Consider the following 24,385-nt stretch of genomic DNA (forward strand, 5'->3'; position numbering starts at 1 on the left):
AAGTGAATGTTGAGTAACTATTTGAAGTTTAAGATTCTGAATAAAATTTTAAAAATAACTATAATCAATATTATACTCTACATAATAAAGAAATATAACATTATGACCTTAAACAAATTGTATTCGTTTTTAAATATATTTATCGTCTGTATATATTAGAGATTATTAATTGAATTATAAGAAAACTTACAAACTAGAATGCTATAAATTGTATAATTTCTATAGTGATTTTCAAATTTTTTCTTACGTTTATAGAATGAAAATGTGTAAAAATAACTTCTCATACCAAATATAAAAGAAATGATTCGATATTTCGTATGATGTAATACTTAAAACTTTTGGAGCAATCATTCCAATAGAAAAAAAATTGGACACTATTATAAAACTAAGATAGTGATAGTATTATTACATCTAATTATCATAATTCATAATTATAATGCTTTACTTAAAATATATCAGTTGAAACTTTTTGTGTAGAGTAGACAGAGAAGTAAAACATTATTCCGACTGTTCATTATAATCTTGTTTTTTTTTGTTTATTCTTAGAAAAACTGCCAAAACTGAATGTTATGTAATGTAAATTGTTAATTATGTGTAATTAAAAAAATAATGTTGTGTTGATTCATGTTCGTCATACTGTTTTATAGAAGTTGGCCATTTTCTAGAAAATAAATGTCCATTCGTAGCTATTATTGATACAATAGACTATAGAGTTTATGTACCTACATACGTACTGTAGTACTCGAGTATGCAATATTTGCAGTGACTCATTGTAAATTTCCTGCAATATCGTTCGATTTTTGAAATTATTTATTTATTTATTTTTGACTGTTATAATACATCAATACATTTAATAAAATGTCTACGTACTCTTCGACATCATAAATCGTATCTTTTATTTTTACTAATAATCATAACATCAACACACATACGATCGATTAAAGTAGTCTAATCTTAAATCGGTGTATTAACTGCGCATATTGATGTGCTACGGTCCAAAATAGCATTATGGAAATGTGTCATAAATATATTGACGGATATGTAGCATAACATTTTATACTCACAACAAATTGGGTACCTACACATTCAATACCTGTCTATACGTATAAAACATATTATTATAACCTCTTTACGCCGCCACCGCCACAACCAGGTATCGCCGTCACCACCGGACGCACAACAAACGGTTGCCATGTACACATACCACGGTATAATGACGTATATTGGTGGGATTGCGAGCACCCGAGGACAGCTGCTGGTCTAGGTCAAACACAACGTATTTTTTTTTCCACCACGTTACCATATTGTTTGTAAAATATCGTTAGGTTACAAGGCGCTGGTCAATTTCGCCCGAAATGGCTCGGAGGACCGTCGAGAATTTCAACGGATTCGTGGCGGCGGCAACGGTGAGATCCGCGAATATCGTGTGTTACACCTTCGTTTTTCTTTGAAATTCGTTTCAAACGACGTATTTTCTGTTTCAGGCTCGTCCGCCGACAAAGAAATCCACCGCAAAACCATCTGCGCCCAGCCGAGCCAGACCCGCGCAACGGTAACCGGCAAAAAGAACGTGTCAGCGGCCTCTGCTGCAGTGAAAAATGCCGGCGTGACGTCGCTCGCGCCACCGACCAGAAACAGTCAGTATTGCCAACGAGACGGTTGGTACCAGTGGCGTGGCGAACTCGAAATTGTCCATACACTAATAAAAATTCCATAAATACACCAACCTACCCCGAAATCAAATACAAAGGCATTTACTGTCATATTATAATTTCGTTTAATTATTTATCGAAGTAAATACTAAAATAATAATTAATATTAATTATTCATTGGTCATTATCCATCCACCACATAAAAAACACGTCGACTATCGATCATCACTTCGCCACGCCATTGTCAATATTGATCCAAATCTGAAAATATAAAACATTATAAATAATTTTATAATTATTATAATATTTATCGCACGTCCCAATCATCGACGTTATTATTATTTTATAACGATTGGTGGCTGTCTACGGCGGGTTGGGTAGTCATAAATGCTGTATCGTGGCACAATACATTTTCGTGATCCACTTTATCACCAAAATTATTTTCACGTACCTTATATTGTGGTACATATACTATATAAGTGGTTTGAATCATTCGTTGGAGATCACAATATTTGTATTAAATCCATGTTCGTAAAAAAATCTCTTGTAAAACTGCTCCTGTGCAGTTACAAAAACAAAAAAAAAAACGTGTTTAATTGTGTTTATGAATATAAACGATCCTTTAGTATTGATTATATCTTATTATTATCATAATTTTTATTTACATTATAAAAAGCAAGAAAAAAATGCTTGAAATAAAAATTATACTTAGATTCGAATTTTTTTTTAAGAGTTTTATAATTAATAATGTACCTACTATTGTACCTTTTAATAAATTATAAAAAATAAAAATAAATAGTTTTAGCGTCAAATTACATTAAAATAATTCCAGTGTTTATGCTTTCTTTGTTAATAATACGCGTGATATAAAGTTACGACTTTTACAAAATATAAATTAAAATTAAAATAAATAAAGAAAGGTTGGTAAATAAAGGATTGAAAAGAAAAACAAAGACAAATTACAAAAACGTAAAAAATAATTTTAAGCTTTGGACAATGAATATATTCAAACAACTTTTCGGATTAATTCGGGCTACCAATTCATTTAAATATATTTTATATTATAAATAATAAAGAAAAACCAACCATATTTAGAATGGTTAGTGTTTTATAAATTATAAACATTAAAAACTTAATATATTATATAATTTTTTTTATAGGTACAATATTTTATTACCCTCATAAAATTAAGTTGGAATTCTAAATGAGATGATCACGTATTTGTGTACTTAAAAGGTATAATATACCAAGTACCTATTATTCGATAATGAAATATGATAGGTATTTTAACTATTAATATATAATAAATAAACAGATCGACAATATATTGCATAGGCAAATTATTTTTTAATCAAATAGTACTAAAAATTGCATCGTGTCTTCCGGATACGATGATCCTCGCTTAATGATGCACGTAGTTAGGTATAAATTCACGGTTTAAATCTGTTGTTGTTGTTGTTGTTATACAATATATGTTAATATGTTACCCTATATCCGTCCTAATTTTCGTACGACCAATTATTTCCATGTTTGAATAGCATTTTTTTTTTTTTATTGTATACACTTTAATATTTTAATATATTATTATAACAATCTGTCTTTTTAAGACATATTTTTTCTATTAGCATATTATTATATATTTTATTAAAAAGTATTTCATTACCTATCTCGATAAGGCCTTTAAAACCTTAATTAATTAACTACATAATTAAGTTCTACGATTGTTATTCATATATTTGTACAATGCTTCCATTCACTATTCAGTGCTGTATCACAACTAATAAATTTATCATTTAATTTGCCAATGAATAACATACACACAGCAAGTGTATTGTATATATATATATATTGTACCCCCTGCTAGTTTTGGACGATATATATTTTTTCTTGAAATAATGGATAAATCTAACATTGATTATTGTATTCCAATAAATTGGACACGAAAAAAAATGTAAATTAAGTTTGACAAAATACGCTCCAGAATTCTAAACATACTGTGCCAGACCGTAAAATAATACATTTATTTATGGCTTGTAAAATTATCAATAAATTAAAAATAGGTCACCCAATGTTTGTATTAATCATTAGTGGACAGTTTTTGTGAAACACGGTTTTATGTTACCAACTATCACATAGAAATTGTATAAAAGGTGGTATTATAAAATATAAAAACTACTTTGTGTGATCAGAATCCATCTCTAATAAATTCGTTATAATATTTCAAAGTTATGAACGCAGTTATTCACATCATTAAATTAAAAACAATAAGTATCTTAGTTGAAGGTAAAACGTTATGATCAGTACAAGTAATCTGAACTAGATCTATTGCAAGCTTTTGAATTTTCGCAATTGGTTTTTTTTTTTTTTTTTGAACAAGGTTTACTTTTCTCTCAAATTACGATTGCTTTTATTTGTATATACATATTTATAGTTTATACAATAATTGAATAATGATTTTTAGTCTTTGGTTCGAGTTTTTATAAAACCGTATCTTATCTTATTTTATTTATTTTTCTTGTAACTTAATAATTGTGAACAGAGCCATAATTCTTGTAGCGGATCGTCTGAACAAACACAAGAAACCACTCTGTATTGGCTTTTATTGTTGCTTAATGACCATTTTCACTTTTGTTGACTAAACATATGTAACTTAAATAATAAACTTTATATATTATTATTTTTCGAAACTGTATGTCAAGAGGTAAAGCATAAAGAAGGATAAAAATTGCTCTGGAGCAATAATAAAAACGACATATTTTATTGTCATTAAATGTAATACATTTTTTTTATACTTTCCGATTTATTATATTTATTATTTATACATAATACATTATTTAGTAAATTATTTATTAGACTGTTGTAATTACTTTAAATAACTTACCATTCAAAAATAATTATATTTATTATAATAATAAATAATAATTTTTATAATATTTAATAAGAATAATTAATCTCGTTTTATTATCCAACAAATTCTTAACACTAAATTAGAATAAACTTTTAAAATTCAAAATAAAAACTGTGGGTATTATAATACTCTATAATATAGATTATAATATATTCATATTATTATTATGGTTTTTAAAATTTTAGACATATACTATAATGTTTAAAATATTCAAAAATATCACAAGAAGAATATATTATGAAGTATGTTTTATTTGAAATATGTAGAAGATCAACATAAAACCCTCCCATTTACGAAAGTGGAAAAACCGCAACGAAATATTTCTACGAAAAAACTCTCAGCTGATGTCAACAATAAACACGTTAAAGTTAATATCAACCAAAATGAAAATAAAATACATAAAGAAGAAAAAGCGATTGTTGTCAAAGTTGACAATAGTGCTACAGTTCAAAGTAGTTCATCAGACGTATCAGATAACCAAGAATACGAAGATGACTTTGAAGTAAAAAAAAAATATATATAAATAAAATATGTATGTATAAATATATTATATATTAATTTTTAAATTATTCAACGGTTTTTTAAGGATTATGAATCCGACTTTGAATCTGATACTTCAGTTGATGCATTGGTAGTTGGATCGCCGTTGAAACCGACCGTGCTAAGCCAACCTATATCAAATGACACTGTAAATGTTAAGTTTGCATTGCCCATGTGTGTAGAAGAAAAATTAGAACCATTCTTGGATGAGAAGTTTGAAGTCAACTCGTTAGAACAGACCATTGAAATGGGCTTAAACAACTTTAAAACTGCCGGAAAAAGAAAGCGAGAACAAGAAGTATACTTATCTATACAAAACGATTAAAATTACTTTAAATTTAAATATTTCAATATAGGTAAAGGATAAAATCCAAACTAGGGGAAATATTTTGATGGAGATGATTAAGCTAGACACTGTTAGCTTTTCTCTGTTAGAATTGCCAGCAATACCTTATGAACAGTATATAAAAATGTATGGACGTTCAAATATGACGCAGGTAAAATTAAAATTATAAAGAACAAGATAATTTTTTCTTTATTCCTTGAAAATCATCCTAAAAATGATAATAAAATATATTTTCGAAAAAAGTTTTTACACTAACAAAAATATTAACGTTTTTAAAGATTACAATTCAATTTATTTAATATTTTTTAGGTTCAAACACAAACTCACGATGAAAATGCAGAGAAAGAAGTACAAACTAATGAAAGTGATGTGGTCGAAAAATGGACTCAACATCCTATTGCATTGACAAATGAATTAGACTGTTCATCGATTGAATATTTAAGAGTAAATAATATTAACTCTACCTATAATATGCATAATTTATAAATAAACAATTAAAAAGTAATTTTTTTATTGAATTTGTAGTCAATCACAGTGTTATGTTTGATACCATATAATTATTAACATACTAACTAAATAAAGAATAAAACTAGTTTATTTTCCAGATTTTACCCATGTTGGACTGTTCTTTTTGTAATGAAAATATATTTAAATATAATTTAAATTAGTTAATTAAAATAAACAATTAATTATTAACATTAAAATCAAAATGGTAAAAATTTAAAAAAAAAAAACATATATTTTACACCGATACTAAAAATTTAAAATTCAATTTCTACAAAAAAGAACAGAATATATAAAAATAATGGGACCATTTTTCTAGTAATTTATTATCTCATTGTTGAGAATCTTTTAACCCAGCATATAAGTTTTTTCTCGAAGTCGAGTCATTTTATTTATTATACCTAATAGGTTTTTACGATTTTATATAATATAATATAAATAAAAAAATCTAACAAATAGTGTTATATAATATACAGTGTGCTCACAAATTTAGGGAACACTGAATTTCTTGACTGGATTATATTGCAGGAATATATCGATTTTTTTTTTACAAACTGGTGATATATAAATAAACATTATAGATTCTTTCTAAAATTTTTATCATTTCAGTCTGCGAATGCGCAGTTTTTTTTATTGCAATGCCTATTTTCAACACCATATTCAGCTAAGCCTATTTTTTAAAAGTAATTTTGTAACTATTATAAATAATAAATTTATTATTGTCCTCAGTCCTGCATATTTAAATAAACTTATGTTCTTTTTATTTTCTGTAAAATGGATATATTTAAAAAAAAATGTACCTATGAATGTAATTTGAAATTCGAATGAGTGGTTTTTCCGTTTTTTAAAGTTTTATACTAAGAATACTAGTCCTCAAACAATTGTTTAAAAAAATAAAACAGAAAATATATGTTCTTTCGGATCTAGTATTTATTATACTTAGACCATTTTTTTTTATGAATTATTAATATCGATGAAATAATTACTACAATTTTCAAATAATCAAAACCCCCATATCTTCCATACTCATTATCATCATAGACTTCTTCAGTTCACAGCGATTAAAAATTAAATTTATTTACTTATTCCGATTTTGATTATGATACGATAATAGTTTCAGAAAAATTTTCTCTTATATAATTAATTTTACCCATTGGGAGGAGAGTTGTCATATAAAAAACAGACTCGAGTATCACTACAAGACACTCCTTAAATAATACAAAAAATCTCAAGAATTCTAAAAATTTGATTTTGAATAACTGCATAATTAAAGAAAAAAATGAGGATGAGCATTTTAGATAAATCGCCATGTTAATAGTTGTTTATATATTATATTTGATCAATATCGTCTGTTATATTTTTAGAAATATAAATTTATCAAATAACGTAAGATATATGCATTATATTATATTGTTACGTATCAATATACTGGTATATTTCAAATCATATTTACATATAGTATACGAGTATGTACAATAATTGTACAATATAATATTATGTATGTATTACTTAATGGATTTTTGTATCAGTATTGTGGTTTTAGATTTTATTTTTATGGGAAGACTTTGGTAACAAATTGAAATACATTTAGTTCGTGACTATGGTATATTTATCAAAAATATTTTGAGACGGATTATTTTAATAAGTAATATATTATGTATAACGTTTTACGTTATTTATATCGTTAACTGTTAATGTATATTATTATAACGTGGTTGAATAACCGATTTCAAAATTGTAATAAAATCACATTTATTTGCATTAGAGAAATTCAAAACTCTCTTTATATTAATGTATATACTTGTATTTGTTATTTAACCATTTTATTCATTTAATTGAAATTATTTAAAAATAAATCAACCAATCCATCGTTAGTATTAAAAAAATTACATTAATATTATACTTATTATAATATACATTGGTATTTTTGGTTTTTTAATTTAATTTAATTGTTTTCCTTAATATTATTTTTCACTTTTTATTTTATTATCTGTAATAGTTAATGTATTTTAATTTTTTATTTAATCACTACAAAGTTTATTTTTATGAGCTACAAGAAACATGATGTAGAAGTATAATTCAAATTAGAAAATGGATATTTTGTAGAATTTAATTTTTATTCAACTTTGTTTTATTTCCCTCGTATTTGTTCATGCCAATTAATGATTTAGTACGTACGTTATGGAAAACTTTAGATAGTATACATACATTTGTTTAATAGTACAACATTTTGAAGTTTTTTATCCGATTTTTTTTTGATAGGCAAAACTGGGTGTCGGCGGTAATGAATTACCTGATGATCATCACCAAAGACGCATGACCATGGTAGATTCCGACAGAGTAGTCGTGATCGCCCGAATGATGTTATCAATGCTGGAACAGCAGTCAATGGATCGAGCTGAACATAGACTAGTGGCTAATGACTTTGACATGGGCTTCAGCAACGGCCATCTAAGCCCAGTAGTTTCCTCCTTGAAATTTCTAGAAAAACGTCCAGTCACATCCATAGAATTTTTGAGAATTACGTCAATTGTCGAATCACTAGTTACAACGCATGAAGTACATAATATAGTATACAATATATTAGATTTTAGTTCAAATAACTTATAACTATAGCTTTTTGATTGGTAAATAATTTTCTAAAGTTGATTTAATTAAATTTTTAAAACTTTTATTTTCGTAAAAAAAAAAAAATAATAAATAAATAAATAAAAGAAAAATCAAATCAATCAAAAAACTGAAATAATGAAAAATGTAAATACCAAAAATCAAAAGTATTAAAATAATTGTATATTGAATAATACTGGTGTTAAACTCAAAAGCAAAAATACCACTATTGATATTTTAGTTAATTATATAAAGAAATATTACGATAGGTAATTATTATTTTTTAAGATAAAGTTGTAATAACGTGTATCCAAACCTAAGACGCTTTCCGTGTTTAATGTATTATTATATTATTATTGTAGAAATTTGATTTTAGATTATTAGAATTATATTTAAATATTATTTTAATTATAATTGGAATATGTTAATTTAAATTTAAATAATCATGTTTCAGATATCAGTTAATAGTTGTACAGCGTTATTTTTTTTGTCCAGGTGATGGATTCGTTTAATCAATATGTTATCTGTATCTGGAGTATATCAATAACAGAACATCCCGAGTATATTCTCAAGTGTCCTAATCGTGTTACATCATTGTGCACTATTTTTAAGTCAACCATAGGATTTGTTACAGCTGCACACGTGGATGGGTAAAATACATATATGCTTAGCTTACTGAGTACATAATATAATTGAAACCTATGATTTGGTATTTTTGAATTTTTAAAATAATAGTTAACAAATAACACTTTAAAATACTACTTAAAATAAAATATTAAGTAATAGTGTATAGAAAAGACAAATACTTCAGAAATTGTTTAATAATGAAATCGTTGAAAAGTTATACTTTAAATTGGTAAATTTACGATATATTTATTTTTTAATTGTATTTGAATGTAATTTTAAAGGTTATTAATTTTCAATTGGCTATTAGAAATTCGTTAAACATTAAATTCACAAAATATTAATAACATCAATATAATAATATAATATTATCAGCAAATAAAATATGTACTAAGAACTATGTGGCGCAATCTAGGTTTTAACTGACAAAACTACACATTTCAAATGCATTCAATTTGAATTTCGACGTATATCTATGTATTATATATTATAATATATCAAAATCATTATTTAAAACATACCTACAGTTAGCAATAGCCCATGATCCACCTCAGAATGTGTATATAGAATCGACGATAAATAGATAAATAAATTATTATTATCGACGTGTACGAGATGTGACAACGGCTCGGTGCTTTGAACGGTCCTGCATTTTAACTACGACTGACGAACTTATTTTTAAGACTCGAGTAGTAAGAATAGATTAAAACGCATCTAATAACATTAATAACCAATAGAAAAGCAGTATAGTAAATCAGTAGCTCGCTGATTGGCTGTATGATGCGAAAACCCACAAAATTGTGTTGTTTTTTTAATCATTATTGTTGATATTCATTTAATGACTTTATAATTTATTTAATATATTTTCCGACTGAAAGAATAATATGATACTAATGTGAAAAAAAAATTGTTTTTATTATCTATAAGTATATTAATTATGAGAATTTATAAACACCTTAAATTATTGTTATTTTGCGTAGGTATAAGTTATGTACATTTTATAGCATTATATAATTAAAATAACTAGGTATAAGACAAAAAACAACCTCACAATATTCAAAAAAATATCTACGGGGGTGGAGCTCATGGATTACAGCTTGTATATATATATATAACAGTTATTGGAATTTTTGTGTTTATTAGACAACTAATGATTTGTGAAAAATAACAAACAATGTATCAAATAAGACATTAATAATTGTATTTTGGATACAACTGTAGTCGTTATATAATTTAAAAATAACCATTATTAATGCAAAACTTCACTTGTACTGAGTTGTACCACATTCTCATAAGCTCATAGCCACCCGAAACAATTACTAACGTTAAACATTTGTACTAATAAAAATAAACTATTTATATATTTTTTAATTCAACAGTTTTTTTTTAATTGTATAATTTAAATAGTCAATAGTTTGATTTACATTATTCATCTTTGACAAAATTGCTTAAGATAAATTTTAAAATGTATAAATATGCCAGTAATTAAAATGAGTAATTACACGTAACTACCTATTAATAATGATTGAACTCATATTACCTATTTTTGTAAACTGCGACACAACTGTTTACTAAAAGTTAAAACACAATATATTGCATTCCTATTATATGAAACATTTAATTTATTTTTATCATGTCAAACTAATTAACTACACAGCAGAATGTGCAATCAAAACAAATGGTTTTTGGTACTTGTAGGAGTATATGTGTGTGGGATTTAAGAGAAGCCAATTACATCATCAGCAAATCAACGGTCTCCCCTGTCCATTACGTTCACCATCCTACAATTCTGGTACAATACAATTTATAAATCTAAAGCAAAACTACCATACCATATTGTTTAACGCCGTTTGAATTATTTTAGCGCTATCGATTGACCATGGTCATATGTCTAAAATCGTTGGCTTAAGCACGGTAACATACAAAAATGTAACGAACGAAAAATTGCCAGACGAGGTGAGTGTTTCTAAATCATTATTTACCATTTCCGCTTAATACCCGATTTTCATAATGTAAAATTTTGATTTTGTCTAAGTACTTTATTTTTAATGTCTATTTATTTTAAACTCGAAACAGACCAGTGACTTTTTTACGGTTTAAATTAACGTTAATAATAATATGTTTCTCATATATATTTGAATTGTCGAATTTGAATATTCAAATATAGTTAACGATTCGCGTTTACAGCTTTGTAGTTTGGATGAAGATTTTGTGTTAATTGTATGGACAGTAATGGATAGTTGGGCAGACGCTTCTGAAGTTTCTGACCACAGGAGCGTAGGTACTGCGCCATGGAGTTCTGTGAGATTAGTAAAAATGCAAACTTTCAATGCTAATAAAAATGTTCCTAGGTAAGGAAAAACTGTTTTTATATTATTATATGCGAATTGTGAATTTGTCAAACAATATGTATTAAGTAAATTCATCAACAATTTCAGATACTTGTCTGACGGTGTTACGGCTACCTGTTTATGCTTGAATAACAAGCAGGACGCTTTTATTGGCACTAATTGTGGACTGGTTTTCCGGTACAATATAGGGGGGCACAAAGTATGGCCATCGTACTTTACCTACGAAAATACAGGTAACTATAAAATTACCTTAAAAAACTATTTGAAATGGTTAACTATTGAAACAATAATATTACGATATTATTTTTTCTCACTGTAATTGCAATACTTATATTTCAATAACTTAAAATTCGGTCTTGTGTATTATCAATTATTCAGTAATGATTCATATTGAATTGAACTTTTAAATTATGTATGTATATATTTAAATATATCAACCACGTAACTTTATATAATACTATATACTTTATATTAATTTATTTTCACTAACGAAAAAGTCCATTTTTATTATTGTTTAATACCAGTATAAATTGTTGATGATTTATTGATAATTGATAAATTAATTTACTATTCGTTTTTCATGTTTTGAACAAGGAGGTGTTCTATAGTCAACAGATCAAATAGTTATTCGTTATTAATTTTTGCTTCAAGGTTAATCGTAATACTAAGGTTCATCTTATTTTTCTAAAACTTCTTCATATTATGGAACCTTTAATTATTTTTTCCATCATTTTTATTTATTTAAATTATGAAACTGATTTTCTTAGAATCCAAATTGAAACTATTCCATCATCTATTTTTATCGAAAAAAACATATATACATATATATATATATATATAATGTATATTCTTTGAATTAAAGTTTTCCTAAATTGTGTGTGTATAGTTGCATAGTGTAACCATTAAGTTAAATGTTTTTATATGTATAAATGTATAATATATTATATACGGTGAAATAAAAAAAAATCTATAACTAAAACAACAATTTATAATTGTTGTAGCTGAACATTTTTCAGTCAACTCATTGGATATTTGCCCATTCGACTTCAATTTTTTTTTGGTAAGTATTTTTTGTATCTATTATTTATTTAATTAAATTTTATTTTTACATAATCCTTTAAATGTTTTGATAAATAGTTAAATTTTAGTTGAAAACAGTGCTAAATTACTTTTATATTAAAACTAATATAGTTAATATACCTATAACTAAAAACATTTTTTTTTCAGACTTAAATAAATATTTATATTATACAATTTATAAATGATTTCTAATAATACCATAAAGAAAATATATAAACATACTATTCAATTATTTGTACAATGCGTATATGGTATTTATAAATTAATAATTGAGAGTTAAATTCCTACACATTTTAAATAAATTACTGTTAAAAAGTCGATTTGGTAATTAACCTTATCAGTGAATTTATATCAGGAAGAAAATATTATTGGCTTATACATATAAGTAATACATAATATATTATGTGAATTAGAATTCAGAACCAAAAGTCATTAATGAATTATTTTTCTATGTCCATTCAAAATTCTCAAAATGAAGTACCTATATTGCCTATATGACTCGCCGTGTAACACTGTAAGTTAAGATAAAAAATATTATTGAAATATCCTACTAACGATGACGGATATAATAGGTAGGATTATTGTATAAATTACATAAGATAACTTTTTTTTAATATTTTTAGTTACAATTATAAATAATTTAATTTAAAATATGTATTTAATATTTTTTTATCATAATATTATATACAGTTATTAATAATTTCAAGTCTTTGTAATTATGAATTTTGTTTTAAAAATTATTTTTTTCTTAATTAAAATAATTTTAACATACTATTTCTATCAACTACCTAACTTATAAGTTGATACATTTAATCTGATCGTAATTATGATAAATTCTTAAATAATAGTCAAAGTTACGTAATATGAAAGGGGTAGCATAAATGACACTTTATTAATTTATATGTCTCTTATTGTATGTTGTGCTAATTAAGAAACTTGAGGATATAAATGGTTTTGGACAGTTTATAGTAACTATTCCAAAGTGGTATTAACTGTAAATTATATAACAGTAATAAATATCATAAGATGTTGGTCTAAAAACTAAGTTACATGAGGACTGTCAACCCACATGTAAAATCATAATAACTTGCCGAAAGGCCTCCGTACAATCATATAAATAGATCATATTACATCTAGTGCTGTTCTTTTTTCAAAATTTTAAATAAATACTAATATATTGTGATAAATAATAATTGAACTTAAATAAATTGAAAAGTTAAATATTTCATGGAAACGAATTTTTCATATTAAGTATGTTTAACTAAATAATAATAATACAAATAATGTAATACATTTTATACGTGTATATACGTAATACAATTTTACAATTTTTATATATTTTATATAATGTATCATTTTTACATATTACCCAAAAGCTTATTACAAAAGTAAAATGTACAATACAATTTTTTTAAACGATTACTAACATAAAAAAAAAAACAGAACATTTTTAAAATTCTTAATGCTACAAAATTATTAAACTTTTGTCGGTTTTGATTAATGTCTCATAACTTGTTATGGGACATATGCGGTCAGGTTATCGAATATACCAACATGTCCATTTAAATTGTATTTATCGTGCACACTCAGAAACTCGATTCCTTATTAATAATTCACTAGAATGCTGACCCGAATATAAATTCCAGTTCGATAAGGGTTTAAACTGTTTAAATGAACATGTTATAGTTCTCAACGACCACGTTAACCGTAATTAAAATATAATATAGATATTCTATAGAATGAAGTATATAATAATATGGTACAAACATTATGTTTAATTTACTTTATGACGGATATATTATTATACACGACCACGAACTTAAATAATTCATTCGTTTGACATTAAAACTTCAACATAATAATATGTTATTTATTTTTACATAGTTACTTTACAACTTATTTACATTATATTTGTACACTAATCATCATAAAATAATATTGTAGTTCACATTAGTATTGCTTGGGTTTTTACAATTTTAAGCTTTTTATTTACTCTGTAGAATAATTATAAAGTATTCCAAAATTTTAATTGGAGATTTTTTTCTCGTACCATATACTCAAAACTTCCATATTTGATATATTTGAAAAACAACATTTTATTCTTCTAATCACTTAAGTAGGTAAATTGAACCTCTCTTAAAAAATGTTCATTGAAATAAAATGACAGTGGTTAAAATTAGCTGAAGAAAATGTGATAATTCTTGCATCAAAACTTGTGTTTTACTAGCTGTCATGTAGGGGATACGGTATATGGTAGTAAATAATAATTATTTTGTTTATGTAAAGATCACGAGAACGACTTTATTCGTGGTTAAATAATTTTGTTTATTAATGTCGATAAAGTAATTAAAAAATATTATACTTACGATCGCATGTAGACATATTTAAAAGTTAAAACAAGGTCTGGTGGTTTAATGGTTTATATTAGAATATGTTAATAAATTGTCTGTATTTTTTATCGGATATAACGTTATAACAGTTATCGCAATTTTTTTCTGTATTTCATTGTTCGAAATCGTCTTTGGATTTTTTCGTTAGTATTTTACATAAATTTGACCTCATGACACACACACGCCCGCTAAAAGTAGCTTATCCAAAACGGCGTTTTAATTCACGTGGGTCGTAAAAATTTTTCCAATGTGCAAAGTGTGGTCAGTTGACCATACTTGTGTTTAATTAACTAATGGCATATCGGAACGAGAACGGACAACACACTTGCAGTATATTATACCTGCTTCTGTATGTTGACCTAATTATAGGTAGTAAGATAATAGCACCAATCGCAAACAAAAGGACAGTAGATTGCACATTTAAAGACTATTTGTAAACAAGAGACAATGTCACTATATTATAATTATATCGTTTCCGCGTAATATGTATATATATATATTTAGGTTATAGTACCGCTTTAATTTTGTTTAACTACCAAAAACGTGTTCTACAACTTAATTATGTAAATTTGACTTAAACTTATCAAATTAAAAAATTCGAAGGTCTGAGACAATCATACATTACAGTAAGTACAAATCTATATAATATTTTAATTGTTAGGAATTAATTAAGGGAAAATAAACCGAGTTTTTTACTAACTACCTTTATAAATATAATTAATGGAGTTGCATATAATTAAGCGTAGAACCGTATGATTAATTGCTTGTAAGGAGATAAGCAACAACGGGTGTGTTACATTTTTTTAGTGTATCAACTGACCTGTATTTTTAAAAGAAAATACTTAAATATTATCAAATAATGCGACAAAATTAAATCGTCATATAGAATTGTACAAATTGATAGCAGTTAAATATTAAACCACAATTAAATGATATAAAATAAAAATTAATTACTTTTGAACGATTATTATGTAGATTTTCTGTTTCACAGTGTCCAATCTGTAAATAATAATTATGCAATATTGCTAAAAAAGTAAAAAGATTTGATCCAAAATAAAATAGAACTTACTCATTAATTATAATTTTAATAAAAACTTATATTTTTCAGCTATACAAATTAAACAATGTAAACATGAAAATATTTTCAATATAATTCGAATATATTAATGTATTTTGTTTTACGTTCCTGTGGTTTATTGTTACTTTATTTAATTTAATTTAATACTATTAGTCATATTTTTAGAACTGTCCACATGTCATATAGAAAGTGAAAATCGTTTAACGCAATGACTAAAATAGTTATACGAATTATAAATTAACGATTTCTTCTTGTCAATATGACAAAACTAATTATATAAAACATAATAATATAATGTTAAATAATAATTATGTGTACACTCGAATGACAATTGTTTAGAGTACATAACATAATTAAGAAATATATTTTTTTAAATTACGCTAAGTAGTGAATAGCTTTATAAATAACAGACAATTAATTGGCTTAGATATATAGGCTTATATATTGATATAAGATCTACCAAATGTCATTAAACATTTGAAATAATTGTTGATTTAAAGTAATGATTATTAGTGGGGATGACAATTCAGAAAGAGTATGCTTTGCGAAAAATATACACTAATCAAAAGGAGTGCCCCGTAGTATAACAAACGATATTAAATAATAACACAAATAACATAGTCAATATCGACTTTCATTATAGTCTAAAAATTAATCTTGCCAAAAGAATTCAAACTTTTTATATAATGATTATTATTTAGTAGTTCATAATATTAATATCTAGAGCAAAACGTTATTAGTTGGTCGAGGTATACAGTTCTATATTGATTTTTATTTAAATTCGAATAATAATAAAAAAAAAATGTATGTTTAACGCATACATTATTTTATATAAAATAAATATTTCATAGATACTAATATTTACTTCCAGAATTTAAATCAAATATTGAAAATATTTTTATTTAAAAGACTTATTTATTTTATTTTGTAATTTGTAACTTCATCACTTATTTTCACAATATACTTTATATAATTTATAATTTAACGTTAGAGTTTGAAATCGATTTATTATATGTGTCTAAAGTTATATTAGAATTCTTGTTATATTCATAAAAAAACATACACGTCTAAATTTATAATTCATAATAAAAAAGACATATTTCTGATATCTGTGTGTAATTTTGAGTATGAGAAGGAAAGATTGTTGCGAGAATTTAAAAACTTGTATTACATATTCACTAGAATAAGGTGTTTTATATTCAAAAAACAAATAAATAAAAGTTAATTAAAAAAAAATAGTAATATTCTATACCATAAGCAACTATTTTATGTTTAAAATACATTCTATCTCTTAACTATTATTTTTAAATCATTGATTTTGTTATTAAACAGTGGTTTCTTGAAAAGTCATCATTATAAAGTTATCAATTAATCATACAAAATTGAATATTATGTGTATTATTATTTATTAGGTTTATTTTACTTTTTAATATTCTTTCTCGGGTAACAGCGTTTCTTACTATATGTGTATTTTTTCTCTATTTAACTGATATCATATGAGGCTCTGTGTGAAAAAACTACTCTTATCGTGTATTTATGTTGATAAATTCTTTTAAAAATACAATACATACAGAATACAATATATTTGAGTATTAGAAGACATCAAAGTTTAAATTTATGTTTTTCTAGTATTCTAATAATTTAGTAGCTAAAATGATACCTATATATTTAAATATTATGCATATTACATAATCTACTTGTTTTTACCATTTATTCACTTATATGGTTATAAACTATTTAAGCATTTCAATGTACCTACAATACAAATGAAGAATACGTTTTCAGGCCGCATGTTCGAACAACGAAGTTATTTTGTATCGTTCCAGCCGTCGAGAAGCTCTGAGACGGTTATTTGCTTCACCAGGAGATGGATCGGGTGCCCTAACGAGTATCGTACAAGCTCGATGGTGTGTCGAATATTCTGGAATCGTTTTCGGGTTGGATTCATTATCTAGGTAATCTAAAACCGTTGATTCACTTGTATCATCTGTTTTTATTTTTGTATGACGTTTATAGCATAAATATGTGGGACCTTTGCGACAACATCACCACACCAAAAATATCAATCCCGTTCCAAGGGAAGACTGTGACGGCCATTTCATTGACGTCAACGCCAACAAATCTAAATACCTTTTTGGTTAGTTTTAACACGTTATAATACCATAGTTCTAATATTGTTATACCTTTATAATATTGAAATCCAAAACGAAGTAAACAAATCACCATTCATTTAAAAGGTTTCCCAACATAATATTATCTATTAGCATTCAGATTAATTACTTTTCTTCATGATCCTCATAATGAATTTAATATTTTGCTGTATACTTAATTCCGACGGTCAGAATATGCTAATTAGCTCCCAGGATAAATGGTGGGCGTTGTAATTGAAAGTTTACTAAAATGTGCTACCTATTCAAATAAAATTAGCGCACAGCTGACGTCACAGTTTCATAATTTTATTACCCTTTTTTATATTGTCAACGGAGGACGTGTTGGTTTTAATACTATGAAGTATGAAGTATGTTTTTTTTTTGTAACTTTCATCACCTTTAGAACTTTAATTTGTTTACATTTTAAATTTGAGCATAGTTTCTGGTTGAATGTTGCTTACACTTAATATATTAGTTCATCAAAAGAAAAACAAGTATATGGTCTTAACAAAAAATTTAGGAAAAAAAAATTAAAAAAAAACTGAAATATTTACACCAAATGAATATTAGACAAAATCGATTTTTCTTTTCTTTTTTTAATTTAAAAGATAATAACCGTAAATATTTGAGATTTTCACAAAACATTTAAATTTAAATTTTCTAAAAATTATAATTTTTAAAATTGATCGACTTTTTTTTAGGTGCAGATTTGAAATTTTTAATTTTTTAATACGTCTTTTCTGATTTATTAATGATTCATTTTTCTGAGTATAAAATCATGGAAATGTACTAAAAAGTTCTTACTAAGTTGGCCATAAAACATTCTAAAAATATCGAAAATATATTAGAATCATTTTAAATTATAACTTTGGATACTTAAAGAAAAATATTTTAATTTTAATTATTATGTTGTAATTAAAAAAAAAAAAAAAAAACATTTCAATAATAAGGACTAGTAACTTTTGGTCATCGCAAAGATTATTATTATCTTAAAAATAGTGAAAATTTCAAAAAATTAAACACACCACACTTCTATTAAACAAATTAATTTCTTATAGTAATATTAAAAACAATTATTTATAAAATATTCTTAAAACTAAAGACTAATTAACTATCTTCGCAAGAAATCATTTTTTGCTTGCAATGTGATTTATCGCTGCTCTCAAATTTTACACACTAATAAAATTATTTGTTCAATATAACGGGGTAAATTAACTATACAGTGGTTTCTCCTGATTTTTTAAATTTATTTTAATTTTATTCCGTTTAATAATCTTTAAACGTAATCTATGAGTTCAAATGTATTTTTTTTATGTAGATTATTATTAGTTATAAACAAAAACACTAAAAGTTCAACGATGTTTACATTATTTATTTTTGTATCTATACTTATACAGTACGTTTACTTATTACTACTGAAAAACATATTATTTGCCAAAAAAAGTGACTCATACTCTATATCTAATAAAATCTTTGATGTTTTTTAATTCCAATTTCAATAGTAATTTGTTTTAAACATATTGCTTATTTGTTATACCTAAGTACTTTAGTACCTGTCAATAATACAAGTGAACCACTTATTTAAACCGTCGTTCAAAGATGGTAAATGAAAAAAAAAATATCGAGATTAGATTACATTGTTGAGAATATTCCGAGAAGTAGTAGCTCTAATTTATTGAAATATTTTCTGAAAATATCTTTTTTTGAGTCGAAAAACTTAAAATAAAATTGAAAACTATATATTTGACTAGTTATACTCCATTAAAACACTTATAAAATTATACTTGAATACTATACTAATAATTCTGATTTTACTCGAATCCATGTTTTTCAAATACATACCAGGTAATTCAATAATAATTATAAGAATATATAAGAATTATATTATAATAAATTGTACAAACATTATAATTCGCGCTCGTTTTTCAAAAATGTCGAAATATAATTACAATTCAAATAAATTGTGAATATTTTTAAAACTTGTTCAGCTGTTGTTATGTATTCGACTGGTGTTAAATGTACAAATTCTAAAATGTTTGCCAAAAAAAAAAAAAAAATTTCCTAACTGTATAATTTATTTATACACCATGAACTCAGAAGTATCAAATGTACTATAATAATATTATTAGTATCAATAAAATTATAACGTTAATTTTTTGATTACTATATTGTTTGCAGGGATTAGCGTTTGTGGATGGCAAAGTGGAATTACATCAGTTGAAGTTGGACAAAAGGAACGAGACAGCCGATCGTTGCGAACAGCTCACTAGTTTTCTGGCCGGTCTATAGTAGTGAACTGCTGCAAGCTTCTAACATAATATAAACATAATGTGCCAATAACAGTGTTTTTAATTTAATAATATATAATATATTTTTCTAGCTCTGATAACGTGTAATAATATAATAAAAAATAATATTCATTACTTGTGCGGTACACAGTATAATTCTACGAAACAAAAATAACATCTTACATATATGTATGTACAACTACGTAATAATATTTTAATTTTTTATTTGCCATGTGCATAACTATAAACTTTTATATAATTGTATATACTATTGGTGTGTAAAAGGTAAAAAAAAAAAAATAATAAATATAAATATTATATTATAGTATTATAATAATAACGAATAATAAATCAAACATAATAGAATATGTCATTTTAATCGTTCATCACAATAAATTCCCATCCGTTTTTAATAGCTTCATAATAATATATAATACGGTTCTAGTTGTCGATCAGTCTACTTAAAGTTTTTTGAGGAAAAAAAATACTGAATCTCATCTCATGTTTTCTTCTGTGTCTTTCGCCAATCAATTCAGTTATTTTGCTCCCCGTTCAGATTCTTGTAGTTTTCGTCGACCAACTTGCTCCATTGGTGCATGTTATTCAACGCTCCTTCCTTCATGACGTTTAGTTTTGGATTCATTTGACCCAATGCCTTTAAAATAAAAAATAAATCGAACGATAAGACACGCTTTGTTTTCTCGTCTAAAAAACGCAACCAACCTGGTACAGTGGCAGACATATATCTGCGATCCATCTGATCTGTAACTGTGGAAGTTCGTGTTGCCTCTCTCGGTCCATCAGAGCTTGAGGCTGGATTTTCAATTCAAATCTTTCTTTGTCGCCTTGCTCGATGAATTCGTCTGTCACCAGTCTGGCGGCTCGCTTTTGCACGTGCCATTGCTTTGTGGACGCAGCCAAGTCAGAAGACGTCATCAACATCGCCATCAACAAGTATCGCTGCGATTCTTCGTCCCAACTGTATTCTTTAGACTCGATTAATCGGAAGAACTTGTTTCTCAATCTAAAAAAATCAAAACAAATATAATGTAAACCGCAATACTCTAAAATAGAATTATTGAAAAAAATATAGTTAAAAAAATATATGTACACAACATCAAAAAAGCGCATTGAACGATTATTCCAATAATTATAATTTATAACATATCATAAAAAGAAGAATAAGTGTTTAATTAATAGTAATATTATCACATAGAACATGATTTTATAATAAAGACAACAATATAACATTGAATGTGTTTACATAAGACTTGGCTATTATTTTTTCCCCAAAAAACTATATTCAATACATGAAAACCCGTTTTATGAGATATTAATTTTTTTCTAAACAATACTGATAGAGTTGACTTCAATCGATGTATCAATAAACATTTGTATTCAAATGGATGTGATAAAAAAAAACATAAAATACAATGATATAACATATTATTATCGAAAAATATAAACAATGTAAACAACTTTAAAACACTAAACTAATAGAAACTTCAAAGTTTATAATATCGCTGTAAATATTTGGCTCGAATTTAACACTATATATTTTAATGTGAATACATCAACATTTTATGCAATTTTTTTTTACACAATAATTTGAATTCATTATGTTAATACTTAAAACGCGCATGTTTACTCACTGGAAATACATGGACAGATCAGTGGCCAGTATACTATGTTTTAACACTTTCATCACAGTTGAAAAACTTTCCGCGGATAGACTCGAGAATATATTGAGATTCTAGAAAATAGACAAATGTATAAAATATTGCGCTCGAATAATTTACTTGATGTACTAATTTATTCGACTTACTTCGCTACTTAGTATCATCACTGCATGATTGAAATGATGATGTTCCATTGTATTGGTAGTACCATACAATAAAACCAATGCCGATCTGGCTCTAAAACACAATCATAAATCATTAGAAATAATTTTCGGTTGATCTCTTGTATTGACATTTTTAAGTCATTTATTGTTATTTCATAACTATAATTTTAATTAAAATTTCAAAAATAAACAAACATAATACTTATTATTCAAAGTGTTTAAAAAACAATGACCACGTTAAAAAAACATTGTATAAATTAAAACTGTAGATCTTTTATTATATTTTGTAATATTTTCTACTTATAATGATCTCAAAAAATACATATGGTGGTTATAAAATCAGTATACCTACATTAATTTCTCAGCTTACAATTAAAAATTTGAATAGTTTCAAATAGTACGGTTATTATTGTTTTTTTTTTTTTTAATTATTATTATTAAAATTAACCATTATGGTAAGACATACTTCTCTTGGAATGAATTGTTTGTGCCCCTATGATCGAGATCGTGACACAGGCATCCGACAAACATTCCCAACACTTCGAGATCAGAGAATGTATTCTTCATATCACATCCCTTCAAACACATTTAATATTCATTATACGCTCTGGTTAAATAATCTTTTTGTAATTTATTTACCATCATAATAGCAAACATGACTTGAGCCACATTGAAAGCATGTCTCCAGTTGTGGTAAGGTACGTCTCTGTAGTTGCGTTTCACCGTGATAAGGAACCGATATAGCGTCTGAAATATAAACAACATATTGACATTATTGCGTTATGATAAAAACGATAATTATCCGAAAACAATTCATTTCATTTTTAATATAAGTATGAATTAGTTATTTGATAATTTAAGAATGAAAAATTAACTCTGATAAGTTATGTGATTTTTAAACTATTACTATGACATTAAATCTTCAAAAATGGTTCATAGAATTGAGATATATTATTTTTTTACTATATTAAATTTAATGCATTTTTATATGGCATAATTGTTTAATATTAACATAATATCATAATATAATGTTTTTTGTAATAATTACAATAAACACTCCATTATAGTCGACAACGATAATGAAATAAAACAGTTCTGAACTGAGATAGATACATAAATCAAGAGTCGTATATTTAATGAATTATTTTACACAGTAAGTACTTCTGTACTCCTACATATATGCGTTTATAATTATAATTTAAAATGTTTAGATATACTGTGTAATAATATCATAATATTATGAACAATATAAAATTATTTTCCACTGTAATAAATCAGATATTTTTTTTTCAGATCATTATTAAGTAATTGTACCTAATACTATTGAGTTGCATGGTATAATATGACGAATGCCGTTTCAAACATATTATAAATAAATAATTATAAGTTTTATGGATAAATATGAGTGTTGAATGTACATTCAGTTTAGCAACGTTTTATTGTTCTGTTTATTTTTATCAGTTTAATTTTAATTAAGTATTGTTACAATTCAATTAAAAAAAATGTTACCTAAATTCGGACCATTAAATGTAAATAATAAATTAAATGAAACAATATATTTAAGTTATCATTCCATTTCAAGTATGTTATCTTAAAGTACTTTTTCTGACAAATTTTGACAATCCACATTATTCACAGTATAAAACCTTTTTCATTTCCGCTATACTTATATTTCTTGCTATTCACTTCCTGTCTATTGCCAAGGGCCGTTATTTGTGCATGAAAATATTTCAAAGCCCATGAAATACTTAGTATAATATTAATTCCTACTATAAAAAATTTAAAGTCTACTATTCTCTGCTTTGAAGTCATTCAAAAAAATTTATATTTCTTTGTGTTTTTAACATATTCCTATGTTATTATTTTGAGGTTTTAAAATATTATATAGTTTAAAAAATGAATATACGAACAATGAATTCACGACCAAAATAGTTTATTGGTAAACACGTTATTATTAAATTAAGATTGTTTTTTTTCATTTAAAATACTTTATTTAATTAGTAATTTTAACAGTATAGTGTTAG

The 24,385-nt window shown here is 25.4% G+C and overlaps 2 protein-coding genes across 2 annotated transcripts in view; one reads left to right on the forward strand and one right to left on the reverse strand.

Moving 5' to 3' along the window:
- The first annotated feature begins 1,152 nt into the window (after positions 1–1,152).
- LOC114125553 (cytoplasmic dynein 2 intermediate chain 1-like) lies at positions 1,153–20,566 on the forward strand. The gene is given in 18 exon segments (XM_027989253.2): positions 1,153–1,406; positions 1,485–1,545; positions 1,548–1,637; positions 4,827–5,062; positions 5,147–5,398; positions 5,457–5,597; positions 5,756–5,890; positions 8,213–8,509; positions 9,053–9,207; positions 10,880–10,905; positions 10,908–10,973; positions 11,046–11,137; positions 11,369–11,532; positions 11,620–11,765; positions 12,534–12,592; positions 17,866–18,035; positions 18,097–18,217; positions 20,409–20,566. Coding segments are annotated over 18 exon segments (2,373 nt in total). The 5' UTR covers positions 1,153–1,355; the 3' UTR covers positions 20,520–20,566.
- Positions 20,567–20,821: 255 nt separating this feature from the next.
- LOC114125552 (dual 3',5'-cyclic-AMP and -GMP phosphodiesterase 11A-like) overlaps positions 20,822–24,385 on the reverse strand; it is a 102,030-nt gene continuing 98,466 nt past the window's right edge. The window contains exons 12-17 of the mRNA XM_027989252.2: positions 23,001–23,108; positions 22,828–22,937; positions 22,344–22,434; positions 22,171–22,271; positions 21,242–21,542; positions 20,822–21,173 (exon numbers count right to left, since the gene is read on the reverse strand). Of these exons, the coding sequence (XP_027845053.2) occupies positions 21,051–21,173; positions 21,242–21,542; positions 22,171–22,271; positions 22,344–22,434; positions 22,828–22,937; positions 23,001–23,108 (834 nt within the window). The 3' untranslated portion in view covers positions 20,822–21,050. The remainder of the gene's footprint in view (positions 21,174–21,241; positions 21,543–22,170; positions 22,272–22,343; positions 22,435–22,827; positions 22,938–23,000; positions 23,109–24,385) is intronic.

This window comes from Aphis gossypii, chromosome 2 (assembly GCF_020184175.1).
Source record: "Aphis gossypii isolate Hap1 chromosome 2, ASM2018417v2, whole genome shotgun sequence".
NCBI lineage: Eukaryota > Metazoa > Arthropoda > Insecta > Hemiptera > Aphididae > Aphis > Aphis gossypii.